The following is a 23,753-nucleotide window of genomic DNA, read 5'->3' as shown; positions in this document are numbered from 1 at the left end:
AAAAAAAAAGAACCAGAAAAAAAAGAAAAGAAAAAGAAAAAAACAATTATAGGTAGAAGATACCTGGAAAATTGTGGCATAAAATGGGGAAGAAAGTTTTATCCCTAGAAACTGTTGAATAGGATGGCTTTCCCTGGAGGTAATGAGGCCCCATTCCTGGCAGAGTTCCAGTAGAAATTGTTATCTGAGGTTACTGACTTTTATCAGTAGGCTCAGGCCACTTTCAGGAAAGAGTGGTTTTCTGGAGGGTGAAAAAGTCCTGACATGAGGTGCACCCCATGTACCATTTGGTCCTTTATATAGGATCAGATTCTCTCCCTAGGATCTTGCCATGCCCTTTCTTCGCTGCCAGGAGGAAGCCACCTCAGCCTGTTTATGCACTTAATGGTATTTGTACAGACCACTCCCCCATACCTGATCCTAGCAGCTCCTCTTGAGTATTCTTTGAGCATCACTTCACAATGCAGCCTGTCTAAACATATAGGGAAAGTGAGGCTCAGGAGGAAAAAGGATTTAGCTGTTATAAAAGCCATTCTTGTATCAGATGATAGTGAAACTGAAGCCTTTGGAATTCTGATAACTCTATGAAGAACTTGTGAACTTTCTGCTTTAAAGAAAATGTATAGTGTACAAGTTTTCAGGAGTACACGCCACACAGAAAGAGACATCTGCCTGTAGTTAGCGCATGTGCTGCGTGCATGGAATGGCCCAGATGGTCTTCCTTCTCACCATCCCCAAGTAGATTAAACTCCTTTGGCAAATGGGCGTGGAGGCACATATTTATAATCCAGCTGGTCAGGAGGCTCCGGCGGAAGGATTACAAGTTCTGGCCTAACCTGGGCAATTTAGTGAGAACTTGTCTCGAAACAAAATCTTAAAAATTTGGGGATGTAGCTCAGTGACGGAGTACTAGTCTGGCATATGTGAGGCCCTGAGTTCAATCCGTAGTACTGGAAGAAAAAAAAAAAGCAAAACCTCTGCCACTGAAGAAGCCATTTAAGTGATCACATTTCCACAAAAATTTCCCAATTTAAGGTTTTAAGACTCAAAACATTTTTTGACTGACATGTATACTTAAAGCATGGTATTTTGTCTGTTCTAGAGAAGATCTTGTGAAAGCAATGGTATAGTTTCAAATCTGTGATGTGTTAGAATCCAGGAAACACAGTCGTTTGTTTTGTACCCGGCTGAAATTCCGGTTTGAGGTTTGACACTGGGGCTATGAAACTGCCAGTGCTGTTATCTGGCATCAGTTAAAATAGAACTCATCGTGTTCCTCTGTGTATCTGCAGTTAGAGTGAGTACCTCTGCCACCCTGCAGTTAGAGTTTACCAACAAAGCCAGAGTCTGGGGTTGAGTTGTCAACTGGGCATGTATTTCATCACAAGGAAGGAGGATTCATTAGAAACTGTCAGACTTGGGTGAAAGCCTGGCTCTCTCTGAGCCTCGGTTTCCTCATCTGTACAATGAGGGGGACTGGATCAGTTGTTATCACATCCTGAACTGCCAGAACTTCCTGTTGATTCAATATGGGAAGCTGCTCATTTAGTTAACCAAAGATCCCCTAACTTGGTGTACAAGGGAATACACTGTAGGTGGTAGAAGTCACCATGGCCTGGAGGCTTGGGGGCCTTTGGTTTTGGCTCCATAGGGATTTGCGGGCTTCCTGAAGAGTCATGTTCCTTGTAAAGTACCTGACCTCAAGGCTTGGAGCTTATTTTTCTCTTACCAAGGAGAGAAAAGAACAGAATGTTTTTGTATCCTAGTTCTGCTTCTAGGCAGGGAGAGGGACAGCAGTTTGAAGAATGGTGACTTGTGTCAGTGTGTTGAGGGATCTTATTTGTCCCTTCTCAACTGTGTATCTCCAAGGCTCCTCTAGAGCCTGGTTAGTGCCCCAGATAAACTGCACTGAAGAAGAGGACCTGCCCTTTGTGTCCTGGAGGCCTCAGCTCTGCCAGGGCCCGTCCCTCTGTTCTTCTAGCCAGTAAAAGTCACAGCAGCATATTTCCTTCCGGCAGAGGGAGAATCAGAGACTCCAGGCCTGGGCTGGGCCCCAGCTGCACCACGTCCTGTTCTGCTTTCAAGAGCTGCTGTGAGCACTTCCCACCCTGTGCCCCTTTCTGGGAAGTGAAGCAGGACTGAGTGCCAGCTCTGGGCTAGGTTCAGCTTGGGATTGAGTCCATTTTCCCAATGATTTGCTGTTTGACCCTGAGCAAGGTACTCTCCCTCGTTATCGTATTTCTCTGAGCCTCTGTTTCCTCATGTCATTAACATTTTTACTTTTATACCATCAAGTACTTTTTTTTTTTTCTTTGAGATAGGGTCTTGTAGTTCAGGCTGAGCTTGAACTCATTAAATAGCCCAAGCTGGCTTCAAACTCAAGGCAGCCCTCCTGCCTGAGCTTCCTAAGTACCAGGTTTACAGGTGTATGCCACCACACTGCTTGAGTACTTTCTTAACTGAAAAATTAAAAGCACAACAAAGAAATGTAAAATATCTGTAATTCCCTACTTCAGATAATTTTAAGAAAGACATGTATATGTGTGTGTAAGAGAGATGCGGGCATACATTTTTTGTTCTTCTTTGTTCTACCAGTACTAGTCTATCGGCTAAATAAGAAAGCATGTGTATATGCACAGGTTAGCCTGCTTATCCTGTCTACCCCTCAGAGTTCTGTGAACTCAGGAATTCTGAGACTCACTCCTTAGAGAAAGCCACTCAGTTGATGCATCCTCTGGCCAAGCCAGGGATCTCCACCTCAGTTCAGGAGTGAGTGTGCCTGCATTGGTGTTCGTCTGCCTTCCTGGGGCTGGTCTTAATGCCCACCAGATGCCAACTTCACAAGACTCAGGGATTTGTTCTAGTCTCAGCAGTATACCCTTACAGTGCACCCAGAGGCCTTCATCAAGATCAGTGCTGACACAGTTGTGGTAGCTGCTCAGTCAGTAGGTGTTGTACAAATACAAGTAGTAGTGTATTACAATACTAATAACAGCTAACTCAGAAAGGGGCTTTGAAGTGTAAGATTTTAATAGGTAGGGACAACTTGGCCTGGACTCTGGCCAATGGACTGGCGTGGGTAAAGGATAAGAGGTGGGAAACGGCCAGGGTGTAATTGGGGAAACTCTGAGTAACTAGTTTGGCTCATATGAAGAGGCATGTTATTTCTGTACTTGTTTGACTAGTTTTTATGTTCAACTGTGCTCCCAGCACACAGGCTCTCTTTAAGAGGCTTATTTACCAAGGTAGGCCCGAGAAAGGAATGCTTGGCTTTGCTGCACAGATGTACACACTCAGACTCTGCCCCAGAGAGGCATGGTAACCCCCTGGCCCTTTGATACTTAAGGGGAGTGGGCCTGAGCCTTCCAGGGAGGGGCACATTCTTTCTCATCTGCCCAGGGTGATTATGAGTTAGCAGTCCTAAAGGGAAATGCAGACAGGCAGGTGGAATGCGGGTCTGGCTAGGCTGGTGTTGGAGCCAAAGCCAGGGACTTTGCTTCTCTTGGCATGTCTGACAGGCCCTGCCCTCTGCTCCACAGGCTGGAGGAAGTGCCCCTGGAGGTGCTGAGGCAGAGGGAGTCCAAGTGGCTGGACATGCTCAACAACTGGGACAAATGGATGGCCAAGAAGCACAAAAAGGTGAGGGGCCTAGCCTTGGGCCTTGGGCTGGGAGTTGGCAGCCTGAGGAGGAGAAGAAGGGGGGAAATTGCATCAACTCAGGAGAGCAGGGGCTTCTCCAATTGCCATGTTGCCTTACTCCATGGGCCAAAGGTAGAGGTGGGAGCAGAAGCTGGCTGGAACACAGGGGGAAGGTTGGGCCCTGGCAGATGACTTCAGAGTCACACAGAACTTTGTCCTGGAGTTAAACTTTAAAACTGCTTGGATTTAAGGGCCCTAGTAGGCAGCTTTGCTCTAGCCCTGCTGGGAAAAGGCTCAAAATGCTAACCACCCTCAGAGAGGACCTTGTAGTACTAATAACAGCTAACTTGGGAACATTTAGAAGGTAGTTGTTTTCATCACAGTAACTCTTACCATGCCTCTGTGAGCTTAGCAGTGGTGGCAGTATCTGGACTTCGCAGATGACCTGCATAACCAAGAACTGAACCTTAGCGCCTGCCTTCTTAACCGGCACAGGAAGGGGCCTCTTTACCGTCTAAATTAATTTTCTGATTTCCCTCTTGCCTCCTGACTAAAGCAAAAAGAAAGAAAGTAGCCTCACAGTTTACAAGTAGTCTTACAAAAATTTAAATACCCAGCACCCGTTTTCTAATCAGGCTGTCCTTTGACACCAGCTCTCACCCTGTGGAAAGGAGCTTGCCCAGCACTCTGAGACCTGTGTGTTGGTGCTATTGGGCAACGCTGGCAGGGCCTAGTTATCTCCTGCCCTAGGAAGCCTGTATGGATGCTCACAGCTGCAGTCTGTCTACACAAGTTTCTAGTCCATAGAGTAAGCTCTCTTGCCCCATCATTGGGTAACACTGGTCTAGTCTCACCCACCTGGTAGTGTCGTCTAGCAGAAAGACAGGGACGGGGGCTGGGGATTTAGCTCAGCGGCAAAGCGCCTGCCTGGCAAGCGCAAGGTTGTGAGTTCGGTTCCCAGTACCGGAAAAAAAAAAAAAAAAAAAGAAAGTCAGGGACGTACTTGGGCCCATGCTCATGTCTAGCTGTATAACTTTGGCCAGGTCACTTTATCTGCCCAGCCTTACTTTCCCTGGTCAAATGGGAATGACACTCCTTTTGAGAGGCTACCCCCAAGATGGTGACTATAAGTGCTTTATAATCTGCAGAACCCTGTATTATAGGCTCACCTAACCCTGGGTTCTTTCTTGCAGTTCCATGTGGGCTCTGGGGCACTCATTTTTTACTCATTAGAAAATGTCTCTTTCTCTCTTTTTAAATATTTTTAAGGTAGTTACTCATCAACTATTTCCTGCCTGACTTAGGGTATGTTTTTCTGCCTTGTTCTTCTTTAGGCACCTCCCTGGGCTATAGCTTGCTCTCTGGCTGTCTGTGGTGACTGGTGGCTGTCAGAGACTGTAGCATTGGCCTTCTTACCCCAACCTCCCTGGAAAACAGAGGGAGTTGTGGGGAGCTTCTCTCAGCAGAGCACTGAGCAGCACTTTCCCCCACTTTGCTTCCCGGGCAGTGTGGTTAGAGTCCGAGGCCTGCCCCTGCTCAGCAGAGGTCTCCACTGCATGCGCAACCCAGTCTGCTCTCAGGCTCTGACCCCTGGCTCCTCCAGACCAAGACCACTACAGGGCACTCTTCCTGTGCCTCGCCTGTGGCCACAGCTGACTGTGCCCCATGGGCTCTTTTTCCCTGGCTGTGGAGGCTTGGGGGCTGGGAAGGACAATACTTGTTTTGAGAAGTAGACTCAGACCCAGCACTTCTGGACTCATCCATGGTCCTGCTGGGAGTGTGCCTTCCTCCCAGCTAGGTGCAGGACAGAAACCTGGGCCCAAGTGAGGGAGAGCTATGGCTAGAATGCTATCTTCCCCTATAGGGTCCTGCCCTCCCAGAGTTCAGAAGGGCAGGATATGACCTTACTGAGTGGCTTCTTGTCCCAAGGTGTTGCCTCAGAGACTAGTAATCACTTCTGAGGAGGACTTGGAGGCCTGATGGGAAAGGCTGGCTCTACTGACCCCCATCCCTAGTTCCCAGCCCTGGGCATGAGGGAAGGCAGAGCCTCCTGGGAAGCCTCCATGGACTGAAAGTGCCCCAGAGCCTCCTGTAGCAGACTGTGTGTCACAGGGGTTTGTGATGGAGCTGCCTCATGCTTAGAGTGGTCAGTGTCGGGGGAGCTTGAAGGACATGCAGCTTTGGGCTGTACTGTATCCCACTGCCAAAGCCTGCTCAGAGTGGCTTCCTTACGGTGACCCTTGTCCCACAGCAGGAGGAAACTGTCCCCAGAGTCTGGGGCAGTTCTCTTCTACTCCCTTCCTCTTTCCCTTTTCCAGGCAGTCCCAGAAGCTCTAGCTTGGCTTTTGTGAGCAGTCTGGCTGCTCTTCCCACTGCCTGTGGCCTGCCTGCCTGTCTCCTTCCTGCTTCTTGACTCTCTCTGACCTTTGGAAAATTTTCTCTTGTTTGCGCTCATCATCAGGAAGGCCAGGGCTTTCGTGCCCCTTCGGAGAGCTTCCAGTGGGACTGTTTGAGGGGCTTTCCAGGTGAGGGGAGGTTAGGCAGGAGCTGAGGCCCTGGGGCTTCTGCGGCAAGCATCTTTCTAGGATGGAGGGTGGAGAGGAAACTGACACTGAGCACAGACTATGTCCAGAGCCTCACTGTGGAGCATCCTTTTCTCCTTATAATGGAGTCCTTTCTTTTTTTTTAAATTAATCTTTTTGCGGTACCGGGGATCGAACTCATGACCTTGCGCTTGCCAGGCAGGCGCTTATGCCACTAAGCTATATCCCCACCCCTAATGAAGCCTTTTAATAGCTCAGCAAAGTACTATAGTAGGCAACACCACTCTGATCTTAAAGTTGATGAGGAGAGATTGGCCCCAGGTTGGTGCAAGGTTCAAACCTGCAACAGCTGTTCTTCTCATGCCCTGGGTTCGCATCCCCTAGATCCCACACTAGGCTGCTTAGGGCAGGGGCTGAGGGAGTCTCATTGCTCACCAGTCCCCTCTGCTAACATTCCATAGACTCAATGCCTCTACCTCCACCCTCCTTGATGGGTCAGGGCAGCTGCCTTCAGAGGCTTATTCTGGGCTCAAGCCCTTGGGAAGCCAGCCTCTTTGTCCATCTGTGAGAGGCCAGTGAAGGAGAAAGCGCACAGGGCTGGATCCCTCCAGCCTGTGTGGTGCAGGTGAGGAGGTGGTAGGGTCTCTGAATGTAGAATTATAATTTTACTTACTATAGAGAAAAGTTTTTAATCCCCCCCTTTTTTTAGTACTAGGGATTGAGCCAGGGCCTTCACACCAAACTACATCTCCTTTTTTATATTTTGAGACAGGGTCTCACCAAGTCACTAAGTTACCTAGTTTGGGCTTGAACTTGCCATCCTCCTTAGGAAGCCTCAGCTTCCTAAGGGCTGGGATTACAGGCATGTGCCACCATGTCTGGCTCACAGTGTAATGACTGTTTATACAGTATTTGCATTGTATTTGGTATTATAAACAACCTATAGATAGTGTAAAGCTGTGGTGTGAACTTATGGCACGCATGTACCAGTGGGCTGTTTGTATCACTGAAAGCACGAAGAGGTTCACCAATACTGGCTTAAAGGTTGTGTATAGGTTATATGCAAATATCACTCCCGCTTTATATAAAAGACTTGAGTTTTAGCAGATTTTGATGTCTGCTGGGGGTTGTGGAACCAGTCCTTGTGGATACTGAGGTCTGATTGTAGTTATGGGGACCCAGAATTCTGTGGCATAATTCAGGAATGTCTGAGTTGTCCTTGGACTAGGGGATGTGTACTCTGCCATCACCTGGTGGTAACATGCCTAATTGCAAGACCCTGTCCTCACCACAGGATCTGCATTACACAAAGTGTGGACACTTTGTATAATGTAGAGGACAGTAGGAAAGTCCTCTTTTTTCCTTCTTCTGCTCTTGTAGATATGCTTATGGAGGCCTGCCAAGCTCTGGCAGAGGGACTGTTCTCAAAGACCTGCTGGGGACAGTGGGTGCAGATGCATAGGTGGAGCTTTTGTTTTGACTTTCAGATCCGTCTGCGGTGCCAGAAGGGAATCCCACCTTCTCTACGAGGCCGTGCTTGGCAGTACCTGTCAGGAGGCAAGGTGAAGCTACAACAGAACCCTGGAAAGTTCGATGTGAGTTTCCCTCCTTCACCTCACCTTCCTTCCGTGTCTCTGGGCTAGGTGTCTTTCCATGGCAGTCATTCCTCATGCTCTTACCTGGACCTCAGCAAGATGAGGGAGCCTCTGGTCAGGCCAGATTGGCCTAGTCCTGGGGACCCATGACTGCTGGCAGCTCTGTTTGTACAAAGCTTTATCCCTGAGCAGACCTCAATGAGATGGACAGATTTTCCCCTCCCTATGCCAGCTCTTTCTTTTTACAACCACTCAGGTTTGCCTTCTTGGGTTCAGTGCATTGTCTCCCAGCTCTTAGTTGTCAGGAGGCGGGCTGGGGATATAGCTCAGTGGCACAGTGCCTGCCTAACAAGCTTGAGGTCATGAGTTCAATTCCCAGTACCAAAAAAAAAAAAAAGAAGTTGTCAGGAGGGGACACTCAGACCTCTTGGGCCTGTGCTCTGGGTCTTTGGGGACTTACCAGCAGAACCACAGGACCCTCCACACCGCCTGGCCTGTCATCCTCTGCTCTTTCTCCTGCTTTCAAGCCTGCGGACACAGCCTACTTGTATTGCTTGAGTCGTCATCAGCCCTCGAGTGGCAGAGTCAAACTCTCTTCAGGGGTCACAGGCCAGTTAGTAGCCAGAGAGGGTGCCCTCTGCAGTCATGGCCCCCTCTGCCCCTTGGCCTCTCCTGCTGCCCCAGGCCAGCATACAACCCCCTTCCACTCAGTGAGTTGGGCAGCTCCTCCAGCTTGCTTCCCTTGGAGAACTATGGGGAGGCAGCTGGCTTCTCTAGGCTTGCCTGACTTACTTGCCAGACCTGGCTCCAGGCATCAGAGTTTCTTCCAGGCCTTGGGACTGATGATAGGCAGTGAGACAGCACTACCAGCCACCAGCTCTTTGTTGATATCCCTCATGCTTCTGTGAACACCCCTGTCTGGCCAGAGCTGTTGTCAGAGAATGGTGGGCAAGAGCAGAGTAGGGTGGCCTAGAGTTCCTCTTCTTGACCTGGAGGGAGTGACAGCTCTTTGCTGGGGGGAAGGGAGCCTGTTAGGGTGTTCACTGGGGGCAACACTGAATCAGGATGATCAGATTATCCCACAGAGCACTCCTAGCAGGTCCCACTAGAGCAGCCTCTCAATTTCAGTCTTCCTCCCAGCTACATATCTTCCATTGCAAAGGGCTACATCCTGGCCAGAGTGGGAAGCTCAGGGATTGGAGCCCCACCCCATCTGTAGCTTATGTCAGGCTGCTAGAGCCCAGGCAGGAGAGCCAAGAACATGGGTGGCCCGGCCAGTCTCCTGGTTACACAGATCAGCAGGTGTGTCCACAGCATGTGTCGCAGAATGTGGAGTGTCGCGCATGTGTGTGTGGAGTGGCATGTCCACAGAGGAACTGGCCACTCCCATGATGCCTGGAAGGTTGCTGTGTGAGGAGGTAGATTTGCCTAGAAGGCCTTCTGCATGCCCTGAAGCTGAGTGGCGGGTGCCTGCAGCAGTCCTGGGGCCTGAAAGGTGGTTTACCAGCATACCTGGGAGGATTGCCTGAGGGTGACCTAGAGGAAGTAGACAGGGATGCGATACCGCCCTGCAAGGACACTGTGAAGGGGCTGTGGTGGTAGCTCTTACTTGTTCCCGTGCTGCAGGGCCCCCTTGTCAGCATCTCGGCTCAGGCAGCTGACCCTACCTCGGCGTCAGGACAGGTTCTGCAGGCCTTAGTGCCTCTGTTTTCCCCTGCATTTGCTATTTCTTCCTCCTTCCTTAGCATACAGGACCTTTGTACCTGGTTTTCTTCTGGCTCCATCTCATAGCAGCAGCACTGCTCAGGCTCACAGAGGCTACTGGCCTGGTGATTGCAGCCTCAGTCTGAGAGCTGTGCGCCTGCCTTTGGTTCCTGGCACCTGTTCTCCTTTAGGCCCTGCAGCTACCCCTTTTCTTTCCTCACTAGCCCATTTGTGTCCAGATGCTTTGGGCTACAGAGCTACCTCGATATAAAAAATCGAGGAACTGACTTCGTAGGTGGTTCTCAGGTCTTGTACTTTGTAATCACCAGCAGAATTTGGGGGGACCTCTTTCCCTTTTGACTGAAGCAACCCTGCACTGTGCTCAGATAGTACCTGGAAGTGCATAGCACACAATACAGGCTCCATCTTGAGGGTTCATGGGGCTGCAGAGGGTAACAACCACTCCTTCCACTGTGAAGCCTCAGCCCTTCCCCCATTCTCCAGCCTTGAACACTCCTTTTGCAGTACTTACTCTCTAGTTGAGTTCCAGGTATCCTAGACCCCTTAGTTCGTGGTGTGACACCCACTGAGGGACATGAGAGGGAAAGGGGCTTATATGAGGTCACTTGCCAGCCAGGGCTGGTGCTTGTGCCTACTTGGTGGGTTTGTTGAGGCCTGCTCCCTAGGACCTTTTCTGATGTTGCTGTTGCCCTGTTGTACTTGCTCAGTCTCTCTGCTGAACGCTCTATGTTCCCTTCACATTTACTTTTACGTCTTTTCTAAAAATTTAGACATGAATTTACATAGAGTAAAATACATAATTTTTTTTTTTTTTTTTTTTTTTTTGAGACAGGGTCTCGCTATGCAGTTCAGGCTGGCCTTGAGCTCACTTTGTAGCCTGGGTTGGCCTCCATCTCACAGCAATCCTCCTGCCTCAGCCTCTGGAGTGCTGGGATTACAGGTGTGCACCACCATGCCTGGCTTTTAATACATAGATCTTGAATGTATAGTTTAGTGAGCTTTGATAAGTAATACATGTCCATGTAATGACATGCCAGTCAAGATAGAGAACATTTCAAATGGCTGAGACAGGATTTTTCTTTTTTTTTTTTTTTGTTTTTGTTTTTTTGAGACGGGGTCTCACTGTGTAGTTCAGGTTAGTCTTAAACTCACTATATATCCCAGGCTGGCCTCAGATTCATGGCAATCCTCCTTCCTCAGCCTCTGCAGTGCTGAGATTACAGGTGTGTGCTACCATGCCCAGCTCAAATGGACTTTTCTTACGGTTTTTGTTGTTTTTTTTTAAGGTACACATGCTTAAAATGTCATGAAAGTTCAAAGAGAGTAAAACTGCAGGAACACCAGGACCCAGCGAAGCACCAAAGCTAATGGTTGACTGTTTTCTCGACCTCTTAGACAGTGCTCTGTGCAGCTCACATGCACACACCTTCCTGTGTACGTGATGCACCAGCATGGGGAGCTGAGCAGCTGAGCAGCTGGGGTGGGCAGCTCTGAATTTATACACTTCTTCTAGTCTCAGTTCCACCATTTTTCTAGCCACAAGGGCTTAGGCAGTTGACTTTTATTTGACTCTCAGTTTCCTCATCTGTGAATAGGGTACAATGATAGGACCTGTCATTGGGGTTGAAGAATCAGTGAGGCCTACAGGTACTCAGCTCAGTACCTAGTGCTGAGCTGCAGAAACAGGTGGTAGCTATTGCTCAAATAATTAATTAGCTCTATTTTAAGGACTAACATCATCTTTAAATACTCGGAGTCTGGACTAAAGGACCTAGAACAGTGATGGTGAACCTTTTAGAGCTTTCAGTAACAAACAGCTGGTTGTGGCATGTGGGCCATAGGTTCATCACCACTGGACCAAAAATTATCCAGCCACAACCAGGGTGGATATTCTTGGCTACACAGGCCTTCCTGGATCTGGAACCGCCTTACAGGCTTTCCAGGGCCCTGTTCCCTTTGCTCCTTCGTCCTATCCAAGCTTCCTCACTGGTTTCTCTGGTCCCATGATGAGATTGAGTGAACACTGCCCCAGTAGAGGGCTTCTCTGATACCTGGGACAGCCACATCCTGCCAGGAGTGCTGCCCTGATACGTGCCCTTGTCCTTGTTTCAGGAACTGGACAGGTCTCCTGGGGACCCGAAGTGGCTAGACGTGATAGAGCGTGACCTGCACCGGCAGTTCCCTTTCCACGAGATGTTTGTGTCCCGCGGTGGGCATGGGTGAGCAGACTGGACTTATGGGGTGGAAGATAGATACACTCTGCCTCAGGGAAGAGAGCAGATGCAGTGAATTTAGACTGGGTGCCCTAAACTCTCCTGTTAACATTTTCCTTGTTTTTTTTTTTTGTCTTTTTGAGACAGGGTCTTGCTTTTGCAGTTCAGGCTGGCCTTGAGCTCACTTTGTAGCCCAGGCTGGTCTTGAACTTGCAACAATCCTCCTGTCTCAGCCTCCTGAGTGCTGGGATTATAGGCGGGCACCACCATGCATGGCATCATTTTCCTTCTTTGGTTTGCATCTGATAGTGCTATTAGCATCTCCTTTGACCCTTCGGTCAGCTTTTATCATTACTCCCCAGACTGCTAGAGCTGGCCTGGCATAGCCTTCTTTGGAAACAGGTTTGTGTCAGGGCAAAAGAGAACCAGAGGAGGTTGGGTGAGCAGAGGCTATGCAGGAAGGGGAAGATGAGGTGGGCAAGGGGACCAAGACATGCGTGGGACAGAGTTGCTGCCAGCATCTTCTTGCACCATATCTGGTGTCCTGCCCTGGTCCTGCCCCTGGCCTCACCTTTGGTGGGGGAACCCCTCCCTACTGCCTTCTGACCATGTGAGAGTCTGTGTGCTACAGTGGGAGACTGACCCCTGATGACCACAAGCAGGTCACCTGCCCTCTCCAGTGAAGTACAGATTCTGAAAGGTCTGGTCTGCTGGGGGCAGGAGAGGTAGTAGTCACACACCTGTCTTTACTGCCCCTGCCTGGTCTCTCCACAGCCAGCAAGACCTATTCCGTGTGCTGAAGGCCTACACACTGTATCGACCAGAGGAGGGCTACTGCCAGGCCCAGGCACCCATTGCTGCCGTTCTGCTCATGCACATGCCTGCCGAGGTACTGCCAGCCCTGGGAATGGGGGTGGAGGGGCAACCCGGGCGGCAAGGCCTTACGTCTCTCTCACCCACAGCAAGCCTTCTGGTGTCTGGTTCAGATCTGTGAGAAGTACCTGCCCGGCTACTACAGTGAGAAACTGGTGAGTGCTCAGCTGACATGGGACCTGTGCCAGGCTGGACGTCCACTGTGGCCCTTCTCTCTAGAATCCTCTAAGCCTGCCAGGGGCAAGCCTCTTGGGCACTGGCATCTTTGGTTCCACACTCACCTCCGTCTCTGTCCCCAGTAACTCTGGCCACTTGGTAGGGTTGAAGTTCCTTCCAGGCACCGAGTTTCTCTTTGCCTCAGCCTTGGCTTACACCTCTCCTTGGAGCTCCATTTCCTTCTCCTTCCCGTGAAAACTCCTGTTTTTCCTCAGCTTTCAGCCCAGGGTAGCTTTCCTGGATCCTGCCAGCTGGGATCCTTTGTAACCTGTGCTTAGAGTGTTCTCATACCTGCCACGCCTAGGGCACTCACCCCTTCACCTCTACCCAGGGCAGGGCCCCTTTGCATTGTAAGCCTGTGAGGGGGACCGGCTGTATCTGATTGGCTCGTGCCTGTGTCTCAGCACCCTGCAGGCAGCACCTACCTGATAAATGAATAAATGTCTATCTGGTGCTAGGAGCCCTGTAGGTGCTCATGACTCTGTGTCTCCCCAGGAGGCGATCCAGCTGGATGGTGAGATCCTCTTCTCATTGCTGCAGAAGGTGTCACCAGTGGCTCACAAGCACCTCAGTCGGCAGAAGATAGACCCACTACTGTACATGACAGAGTGGTTCATGTGTGCCTTCGCACGCACCCTGCCCTGGAGCTCTGTGCTGCGCGTCTGGGACATGTTTTTCTGTGAAGGTACCAGGCCGGACTGGGGAAATGCCAGAGAACCCCCCAACAGGCTTGTTTGCACTCACCACCTGCCCTCCATGCAGGAGTCAAGATCATCTTCCGGGTGGGGCTGGTGCTGCTGAAGCATGCGCTGGGCTCTCCTGAGAAGCTCAAAGCCTGCCAGGGCCAGTATGAGACCATCGAACAACTGCGGAGCCTCAGCCCCAAGATCACGCAGGAAGCATTTCTGGTCCAGGAGGTGCGGCCCACATCTGCCTCTTACCATGGTGGGGAGGGAGGCCTGGTAATGCCCTGCCCACAAAGGTGAGTTATCTGTGCCAGGTCCACTGCTTGGCAGCCCAGGACAGCAGGTGGACCTCATCCTCCTGTCTGGGTGAGGAGGACAGGGCACAGAGAGGCCGCAGTTTACAGGCCTTCCCTATCTAAGCCGCTTGGGAGCTTGGTGTGCTAACTCTCCCTTGGTTAGCACACCAAGTTAGCACACTCTCCTTGGTCCTGCAGTCATTGCCTTGGCTTTGTTTTCTGTTGTGGATACCTGACTCTCCAACTGTAGGGAGGTAACACATGCATGGGCAGCTTCTGGGAAGCCAGGCTGGGCCAGGGACGATGCCGGAGTGCAGGGCAGAAGCAGGTGGCCTTTTGTGCCCTTCTCCAGCAGCTGCTGAGAGCTGTGGCATTATGCCTACTTCACACATGAGATGGAAGCTCCCACAGGCACACACAAGAACACACAAGGCCCTTCCCCCTACTCAGTAACCAACTGGAGTCTGTGGTTGTGCTGGGCAGTGGGATGTACTGGCTGAGAATGGGTGTTGCCTTGTCTGAGCCTCACACCTTTGTCCAAAAAGTAAGGCAAGTGGACCTGTGAGTTGTGGGCAGTTTCTTCCCCTGAGGCAGTGGGTCTGTTGTGTCCAGCTCACCAGGCACTCCACTCTGGGACCTGTGGCCACAGCTTAGGAGATCTCCATCCTTCCTGAGGCCAGGGCAAGTAGGGACCCAGGTTGGGGGTGTGGCAAAGGGAAAAGTCATTCTTAGTGCTCATCTCCCTCTAACTGCCCTGCAGGTGGTGGAGTTGCCTCTAACAGAGCGCCAGATTGAGCGTGAACATCTCATTCAGCTGCGGCGCTGGCAGGAGACCCGGGGTGAACTGCAGTGCCGCTCCCCACCCAGGCTGCATGGTGCCAAGGCCATCCTAGATGCAGAGCCTGGACCCCGGGGTGCCCTGCAACCTTCACCGTCCATCCGTCTGCCCCCAGATATACCGCTTCCCAGCTCCAAGGCCAAGGCCAAGCCACTCAAGCAGGCTCAGAAGGAGCAGAAGCAGACAAAAGCAAGTGGGCATCTGGACAAGCTCCCAGCCCCCAGTCAAACCACAGCAGTGACCGCTGCAGGAGATGCAAGCGCCCCACAGAATGTGACTCTGAAAGACCCAGCTTCCCAGGGTCCAGTCTGCCAGGACTCAGCTCCTCAGGACTTAGCTCATCACTGCTCCCAAGAGAGCCTGACCTCCCAAGAGAGTGAGGACACCTACTTGTAACCCAGCAGTGGGCCTCCGGGCGGGGTCTCTCCACACCTACCTGGTTAGAGGACTGGCACTCCAGGGCCTGCTTACCTGAAGGCCCAAATGCTTGGCCACTAAGCTGGGACAGAGTCTGGCTGGCCCAGCACAGATTCTGCCTGAGTCTCTTTATTTATTTTCTCTATAGAGTGGACCTCAGGCTGGCCCACCCAGCGCAGGCAGAAGCTAGGGCCAAGAGGGTGGGGCCTCACTCAGCGCCCTTCTCCTGAGGATGCTTCCTAGGGATAGGGTGCTGGCATGAGGGGAGTATGTGACGTGCTCTTTGTGTAAAATAGATACTTCGTTTTGTACAGAAATAAACAGGCTTGTGTAGAGAGCTGGTGTGCAGCTAGGGTTGGGAAAGGGCTGCTGTCTTGGTGCTCAGCGTGTCTATTCCATACCCTGCAGAGGTGTTCCTGGGCCCAGCCCAGCGTAAGCCCCTTTGAGAAGTGCTTTTGGCAGAGGGGTTTCCAAGCCCAGGGGCCAGCCTCTGTCTCTTTTCTGTCATTTTTCCTCTCCCCATCCCTACTGCTCCATGTCCACCCTCTGCTATGGATTAGGGACACTAGGGCTGGAACCCACTGTCCAGGCCTTGCTCCCTACTCATCCCTAAGGGGGGGCGGGTTGCCGAGGAGATGGCTTCAGGCTCTTTCCCCTCCAAGGCCCCACTTGGCTTCTAAGTACTCATTCTGGATTAGGAGCAAGGCTCCCTGAATGTCTCACATGCTCATGGCAGGCAGGTGGGTGAGGGGAGGAAGTCTGTGTCCTTGATAAAATGCTGCCTTCCATCCCCTGAACACTCACCATGTGCCGTGCTGGGCTGGTTATCTGACAGGTAAAAACAGGAGCTGAATGGGAACCCACCCCACAAGAAGAGCCCCGCTTTCACCGAGCCCCGCACTCAGCTTCCCCCGATCAGGTGACCTGACTCTTCCACTGAGGGGCCAGGCAGATGCTTGGTCACAACCTGATGACTAGCAAGGGTGAGGACAGGGTGTCCCTGGGAGAGGCCCCCCTTCTGCTGAGGAAGCAGCTTTTCCAGTCAAACAATAGCTGCTGTTCCTGGCAGGAGACCAAGCTGGGCCTAGGCCACAGGGGGAGGGTGCCGGGGAGTGAGGGGGAGCAGCAGAGCTCCCTGTGAGCTTTGAGGCATCTCCTGAGCCTAGGGCACTGTGTTCTGGTACAGCTGGGGACACTGAGGCCTGAGAAAGTGGTCACAGGAGACTCAGGACAGACCAACTGCTTCCTGCCCTCTGTTCCTCACTCTGTGGCTTCCCACCCTAACCCCTACCTGCCATGGAGGCAAGGGCACAGTCTTTGAGAAATACTCCTCCTACCCCCAGTCCTCCAAGCGACAGGCCAGGATGGGCGGCCGCACAGTGCTCCACGGGAATCCCAGGAGGTCAGGGATGAGGCTTAGCCAGGCTTCCATCTGTTTGTGACGGCTCCAGAGCAGGCGGGTCCCATCACGCCTGAGGTCTGCCTACCCTACTTGGTTCAGAGCCTTGGATCTGAGGCCTAAGGATGCTTGGGCCAGATCAGGGCCCTCTGGAGCATGCTTGGTCCTGCCATGGAGTCAACCTGAGCTTGCTGATGCCTGCTCCGTCTTGGAGTCTTAGACCTGCAGGAGGGTGGATAAGATCTCAGTGTCTGCCAGATGGGGGACTCCCAGGGCCTGAAGCCACTTCAGATGTGCTGAGGCCAGTTGGGTTCTGCTAACCACCACAGGCTTTGGGGCAGCCTCGGAGGAGCTCAAGTCTCTGGCCTGAGGTCTGAGCACCCAGTAAGGCTGACTGTATGGTCCTGCCCCTCAAAGCCTGGGTCCTGAGCATCCTAGCCCAAGCACTTGGGTTGGTTTGTATTGGGGGAGCTCAAGCCAGAGGCTCAGACCACCTTCAGTGCCCTACCTCACCGAGTTGCTCAGACCACCTTCAGTGCCCTACATCAGCGAGTTGCTCAGAAAGCGGTGGCTAGGACCCGCATCTCTGTAAGGCTAGGCGCCTACAATGGAACTTGAGAAAATCAGGGCCACCTAGGCCTGGTCGGCGCCCACTCCCAGTACCAATCCTGGGCACCCTTTGCCTTGGGGATGCCACCTCAGTCAGCTCTGGCGGCCCTGCCCCCGCAGAGCCATTACAGCAAGGACGGAGAAAGGCACCTGGGGAGCAAAACATAGGGTCACTTGGGCTGCACTGCCGGCTTCAGCCCCTCCACGCTCCAAGGGCTCGGGCCAGAATTCCGGTCCCAGCGCAGGTCCGGTTCTTGTGCAGGCCCTTCTCAGTCTTAAGGACTTCATTCCACCCACGTGTGTACCTGAAGGACGAACGTGAACCCTGCTTCCGGTACGCCCCAAACCCAGGGCAGCGTGAGTCCGGCGGAAGGGCGGGGCCGAGGAGGGGGCGTGGCAGGGCGGAGCCCGGAGGGCTCCAAAGGGTTAGGGTCTGGCGGTGGTTCCTGACCCAGGGCTAGTAGGGTGGAGCCTTCCGGGGTGGGGCTAAACGAGCTGGTGAGCAGCGGGGAGGATTCCGGCCGCTGGAAGGAGGCGTGGCCACTTTGCATTGGTCCTGGGCCTGGCGGGGCGGGCCATCAAAGAGGCGGATGTCTGACTGGGTCCGGGGCTGGACGGGTCCGGGGCGTGGCTGACGGCGTGGACACAGCCGCGCGGCGGCTCCTTTAAATCCCGGGCGCCACCCCGCCGCCCCGCCTCCCGCCTGGGTTTAGCTAGCGGCCGGGACCTAGCCGCGCGAGCCGCGATGGAGCTGCACATCCTAGAGCACCGGGTGCGGGTGCTGAGTCTCGCCCGCCAGGGTCTCTGGCTCTACACCCATCCGCTCATCAAGCTGCTTTTCCTGCCCCGCCGCAGCCGGTGCGCGCCCGGGTTCGGGGGCGCAGATGAGGGTGGGGGTTTTGCTGGTTGTCCAGGTCCGGGTCAGAGGATTAGGACCCCTGCGAGGCGGGTGGAGCGAGAGTTGGCTGTCATCCGGCCTGGGCATATCCTCCCTGGGGCCCACACCTATCCCGCCCAGGGAGGCCCCCTCCCAAGGACCAGTCTAGGCGCAAACAGCGTGGGGTGCGCAGTGCTTCACTCCGAGCCGCGTGAAGTGGGGGCATTCCCACCTGGCTACCGCGGCGAGCTCCTTCCAGATGCCTCCCGTCAGGTCAGAAGGTCCGGCCGAGGGGGCGCACGGTCCGACGCTCCTAAGGCTGCCACCTCGGCTGGGAGCCTCTCCTTCCTCCTGAGGAGGAGCGAGAGGCTCCCGGGGAGGCCGGGAGGTGGAAAATAGTCCTAGGTCTCGGAGACGGGGGCGGGGGAGCACCCCATCGCTCGGGTGAGGAAATAGAGGCCGGGGCCGGGGCCTAGGGCAGGAAGGCGCCCGGCGGGGGGTCCTTTGGGACGGATGGAACGAAGTCCACCCACCCTCTTCCCCAACCCCCACCCGTTCTTCCCGTTCTTCGTCCAAGCTAAGATCCACCCTGTCCCCCACCAGGTGCAAGTTCTTCAGCCTGACCGAGACCCCTGAGGATTACACGCTCATGGTGGACGAGGAGGGCTTTAAAGGTGGGAGTTTGTCTCTCGTGCCCCCCTCTTGACAGGATTATTAGCAGATGCTGGAATCCAGTGTCCCAAGAGTTTGGGTCTTAAAGACGTGGATCTGAGTTCGAATCCTGTTCCACCACTCACCTGGCTGTGTGGCCTTGAGCAGATCACCTCCCCTCAGCTTTTTCCTCTTAGGTGAAATGAATATAATTATGGTGGTGATCTAACAGGGTCCTCGGAGGGGATTTTAAATGTAAAACATGGTAAGAAGCTGTGTGCGGGAGGGCCACTTAACAATCTTTGCTGGTAGGGTTTCTCAGTTAAAGTTTCAGGCACGAGTCAGGGCTCCTGCCGCTGTTTTACCACCCACTCCCCCAGGCTTATTTCCCGTTGTAAGTAATCTCTCGCATGCGGGTCAGCTCCTCTTCTGCTGGTCTGGGAACTCCAGGAGTCTGAGGGTTGGGGGAGGAATGCAGGAGCAGGCAGCCATTCCAGGGCAGGGGCCTGGGGGCCTCCTGCCTGTGGTTGGGTGAACAGCAGCCTCCCTGGCTCCTGCTGAGGACTGGACGCCAGCCTGGTCCCGCCCAGGGCCCTGGAGCTGACATCTGGCTTCCACTTCTACCAGCCTCACAGCCTAGAGTCTCAGGCCAGCCAACGGGAGCTTGGCCTGTTCCCCGACTGCTCCACTCCTGCCTTAGTTTCCCCATTTGTACTTAACTACAGAGAAGTCCGAGGCTGCAAAAGGGGAAGCGCCTCTGCAGAGGCAAACCTGAGCCGCTGGCGCCCCCTGGTGTTGCCAGGTGATGCAATGTCTGTTATCCCGCAAAGGTGTATGTATCATCCCATTTTACAGATAAGGAAACTGAGGCTCGGATGAGGAAACAGGCTCGAATCACTTTCCCCACATCACACAGCAAGTAAAATGCAAAGCCAGGATTTGAATCCAGTTCTGAGTCTGGAGCTCTGATCTTTGCTGCTTCATCCTTGTAGACTTGAGGAACAGAGCTGGGCGAGACGGTCCCAGTCTCCAGACCTGCCCTTACTTTGCTAGAACCCTCCATGAAACAGGCAGGGGAATTCAGGATCAGAGAGGGGCAGGCCCTGACGAGGCGTGTGCCCCCTGCCCACAGAGCTGCCCCCATCCGAGTTCCTGCAGGTGGCGGATGCCACGTGGCTGGTGATGAACGTGTCCTCTCACAGTGGTGGGGCAGTGCAGGCTGCTGGGGTCACCAAGATCGCGCGCTCCGTCATCACGCCGCTGGCCGAGCACCACGTGTCCGTGCTGATGCTGTCCACTTACCAGACGGACTTCATCCTGGTGAGTTTCCCACAGCCACTGGCACTGGCACGAGGCAGGGTGGGCATGGGTGCTAGAGGGAGCCACGTGGTTTGCCATCTGCCCCTGGCGCAGGTGCGGGAGCAGGACCTGTCCGTGGTGATTCACACTCTGGCCCAGGAGTTTGACATCTACCGTGAGGTGGGCGGGGAGCCTATGCCTGTTGCTAGGGAAGATTCCAGCAACGGCTTTCCCCGCACCCAGCATGGTGAGGTCCGCCCCTGCCACTCACACTTGGGGGCCGGTCTTCCTCTTCCCACGGGGGCCCTTTCCTTGCGTGGGCATGACTGTGCGGGGTGGGAGACCAGAAGACACTGACCACTTCTCAGAATGGGACGTGGGGCAGTCGGGAGGGCCCAGGCTGGTTCCTGGAGAGCAGGACCCGTGCCTGGCCCAGGTTTTTCCCCAACTGGCCACCAGGGGTCGCCCCAGCCCATGAGTGCCTTCCACTTGGAGCCCTCTACCCTAGCAGGGCCCAGTCCCACGGTGCATCCCATTCAGAGCCCGCAGAACCGCTTCTGTGTCCTCACAGTGGACCCTGAGACGCTGCCAGCCATGGCCACCACCCTCATCGATGTCCTCTTCTACTCGCATAGGTGTGACCTTTCTCTACACTATTGCCACCTGTGTTCCATCTGTCTCTTCTGCCACCCTGTGCCCCGCCGTGTGTCTCAGGGTTTGTGGCCCGTGAGGCCCATGTGCCCTTCACTGATGTCCAGGGATGGTCCCGACCCTGAAGTTCGGGCCATTCCTGCGGTGTTGGCAGAGCCACCCCTGGGCCCTCTGCCCCTGGGGTCCTTCATCTTTGGCATGAGCAGGGCTCCGTGTCCTCCTCCCCGTTTCCACCAGCACCTTCAGGAGGTCAAGGCCTTGGATGCAGGGGCCTGCCCAGGGCCCCCAGTGCCAGCCTCTTCACTGGGGACTGGAGGTTGGCGCTGCGGAGATGGAGTGGGCAGCGTGCCCTGTAGAGCTTCTGACCCTGCTGTGCTTCCCCAGTGCCCCCAAAGAGGCAGCCTCTGGCAGCCCCGAACCCAGCTCCATCCCATTCTTCGCCTTCTCCCTTATTGAGGGATACATCTCCATTGTCATGGACGCCGAGACGCAGAAAAAGTATGTGACCCCTGACCCTGGGTGGCCGCAGACCCCAGCCCAGCCCCAGGAAGGAAAAGGGCAGGGTGCAGACCCTGAGGCCAGCAGGTGGACCTTCCCCAGGGGCTCCCAGTGGGATGGGGACAGGTGGGGCCATTCTGCCTACCCTCCATTTGCCTGTCCAGGTTCCCCAGTAACCTCCTGCTGACCAGTTCTTCCGGGGAGCTGTGGAGGATGGTGCGCATCGGGGGACAGCCCCTGGGTTTTGGTGAGGGCCGCTCCCTGTGTTGGGAGGTACAGAAGACCTTTGAGGTAACCCTAGTGGCCAGTGTGAGTCACGTGTGTCCCTTCTCAACCCTTAGATGAATGTGGGATCGTTGCCCAGATTGCTGGTCCCCTGGCTGCGGCTGACATCTCTGCCTACTACATCAGCACTTTCAACTTTGATCATGCTCTGGTGAGCACTGTGGGCTGGAGTATAAGGGGTCCTGGAGGGAAACTGAGGCCCAGAAGGGTGAGTGGGTAGGAGGTAGTACCAGCTGGGCCAGGAAGTTGGGGCACTCCTGGCTAGATTCAGCCTTGACCCTCCCTCTGCCCACTTACCCCACCCCTAGGTGCCTGAGGATGGCATCAGCAGCGTCATCGCTGTCCTCCGGCGAAGGCAGGACGGCTTGGGCTCCTAAGGCTGAGAGGGAGCAGAGCTGGTGCCTGGCTCTCTGTCACCATGGACTTCCAGAGACTTCTTTAAGCTATTTCCTCAATCTCTGGTTCCTGCGTGGGGACCCCTTGTTCCGCTCTCTGTACGTAAGCTGCAAGTGGCACTGCTCTCTAACAGACATGTGTGTGCACCTCCAGCTGGAGTGGGCAGGTGCTGCCCATGTGTGTCTGCCCGTGCAGGGAAACACGGTGCTCGGGGCCTACGCCCCAAACTCATCACTCTCTGCGCGGCCTCAGCATTTGCACAGTCCCTGCTTGAGGCCGGAGCCATTTCCCTCTCCCTCCCTGGGGCCTGCTGCCCCCCAGGAGGGCTGCGATCCCTCTGTCTGGCTGGGGTGCCTTCCTGGCCAGGCGAGTTCTGACAGTGCCCCCCTGTCCCACGGCCTCTAAGAAAGGTATTTTTACATCTCTCTCTTCTAATTGAGTATTAATAAAGGACTTTATACTGACCCAGCTGGGTTGTGGTCTTTGGGATTCATTTGAATCTAAGTCTCAGCCGTGGCTGTCTGTTCGAGGTCCCAGTCTCTGCTGTGTAGCTGGCTCAGAGCCTGGCTCACCTCATCTCACTTGCCTCTCATGACAGTGCCCTGGGCCACTGGCGAACCGTCATCTCCAATGACGGTTGGAGCTGTGACATGACTTGGCCAAGGAGTAGGCCGCCCAGGACTGTCAGTCGAGGAAATCTGGCTCCTTTCTGCATTCCTTGCTGCTTCCAGAATAGCCCAGAAGCTTCTGCACAGGAGCAGGGCCCTTCGCCTAGGCCTTTCCTGCTTTGTGGGTGTGGCTGGGTGGCTGTGGAACTTGAAGGAGGGCCTGGGGGCCCCTTGCCCCAGCCTGCTTTCTTTTGGGTCTTGCCTGTGTTCTGCCTGTCTCGACGGCAGAGAGATCGGTGAGTTCTTGCCACCAGGGCTTTCCTAGGGCAGTGGCAGCAGGGGCCTTGCCCACCGGGCTTCTCTGTGCTAAGACATGGGACCAGGAGGACAGAATGGGGGGCCTGGAGGCCGCCTGGAGCCCACTCTGTCTCTGAGGCTGTGCCCCTGGGCACATCTGGGTCAGGTCCTCCTGCCCTAGGGGCCGCCTCCCTGTGAGGCCAGGATTCCCCTTAGTCTGAGAGGGCCCCGAAGATGCACTGGGGTGGGGGTGGGGTTATCAGGTGCCCTCAGTCCACAACCACCCTGCTTGGGAACAAAGAAGGGTGTGACTTCTGTGTACTCAGGTTGTGGTGGCTCCCCAGAAAAGCCAGGACAGAAGCCAGGTCTCTGGCAGTGTGCCCGCCCTGCTCCTTGGGGACCCCAGAGCCGGGGCCTCAGGCTGCAGATCAGATGAGCCAAGAGCGTAGCTTCAGCCCGGTGAGTGAGCGGTGAGGGCCTGGACCCCTTCCCTTCAGCCTCTCTTACCCTGTGTGTGTGGAGACCTCAAAGTAGCTCCTTCAGGAGCCCTGGGAGGGGCTGTTCCTCGGCGTTCATCTGTGATGAGGGTAGGATGGCTGAAGTCCTAGTCCCCTCACTGGAGCGCCCAGTGTGTGGCTGGTTTGGGAAGCACCCAGGCTGGAGGTAGGAGCTTTAGGATTCTTGACGTTGCCCAACCTGCAGCTGGAGTGCCCCTGGCCCCATGACCCACGTGGGGCGTCGGGTTACCTGTGTTAGTCACTGTCTGGTTTGGGTGTTTCTGTCACTGTGGCTACCGAAGGATCTCAGGCCTCACCCAGTCCCTTAAACCAGGCTCCAGCCCGTGCTTGGCTGATTCTTGGGGCTGCTCATGGGCCTGGCCTGAGTGAGGACGCGCACATCTAACAGGCTGGTCTGACTCACACCCAGGCCTAGATGTCAGTGTACCCCTCCCTCGTGTCTAGGCCACGTATCTGAGCGTGTCTGTGTGGAGGGTTTTGAGCTCTCGGGATTAACATCCTTGGGGCTCACAAGGCCAGGGCACAGGGCCGGACCCCACCGTCCAGCACGTCATAGGCAGAGAGGTCCCACCCTGGGTGTGCTGAGATGGAAGCCCCTCGGGGTCAGAGGCACAGGACTTCAGA

General features: G+C 54.3%; 2 protein-coding genes across 4 annotated transcripts in view; both read left to right on the top strand.

The window, feature by feature from the left end:
* The window catches only part of Tbc1d10a (TBC1 domain family, member 10A), a 33,316-nt gene extending 17,938 nt beyond the window's left edge, over positions 1-15,378 (top strand). Inside the window, exons 2-9 of the mRNA XM_005396252.2 lie at positions 3,540-3,639; positions 7,670-7,777; positions 11,615-11,721; positions 12,490-12,604; positions 12,678-12,743; positions 13,300-13,489; positions 13,567-13,721; positions 14,547-15,378. Coding sequence (XP_005396309.1) covers positions 3,540-3,639; positions 7,670-7,777; positions 11,615-11,721; positions 12,490-12,604; positions 12,678-12,743; positions 13,300-13,489; positions 13,567-13,721; positions 14,547-15,020 — 1,315 coding nt within the window. The 3' untranslated portion in view covers positions 15,021-15,378. The remainder of the gene's footprint in view (positions 1-3,539; positions 3,640-7,669; positions 7,778-11,614; positions 11,722-12,489; positions 12,605-12,677; positions 12,744-13,299; positions 13,490-13,566; positions 13,722-14,546) is intronic.
* A 2,275-nt stretch (positions 15,379-17,653) lies between these two features.
* On the top strand, positions 17,654-22,170 carry Gatsl3 (GATS protein-like 3). Of its 3 annotated transcripts, none has more exons than XM_013520371.1 (9): positions 17,654-17,907; positions 18,530-18,600; positions 19,710-19,897; positions 19,991-20,123; positions 20,448-20,511; positions 20,912-21,025; positions 21,190-21,272; positions 21,367-21,461; positions 21,619-22,170. In XM_013520371.1, the coding sequence occupies exons 1-9, from the start codon at positions 17,795-17,797 to the stop codon at positions 21,685-21,687; spliced, it is 930 nt and encodes a 309-aa protein (XP_013375825.1). In that variant the 5' UTR covers positions 17,654-17,794; the 3' UTR covers positions 21,688-22,170. The 3 variants fall into 3 exon arrangements, with proteins under 3 accessions (XP_013375825.1, XP_005396307.1, XP_013375824.1); XM_005396250.2 differs by having other exon boundaries at positions 17,655-17,907; positions 20,388-20,511; XM_013520370.1 differs by having other exon boundaries at positions 17,655-17,907; positions 20,385-20,511.
* The last annotated feature ends 1,583 nt before the right edge of the window (positions 22,171-23,753 follow it).

Source organism: Chinchilla lanigera, unplaced genomic scaffold (genome assembly GCF_000276665.1).
Source record: "Chinchilla lanigera isolate Chin_1 unplaced genomic scaffold, ChiLan1.0 scaffold00054, whole genome shotgun sequence".
NCBI lineage: Eukaryota > Metazoa > Chordata > Mammalia > Rodentia > Chinchillidae > Chinchilla > Chinchilla lanigera.
Note: the sequence above shows the minus strand (reverse complement) of the source record. Positions and strands in the feature narration are given on the sequence as shown.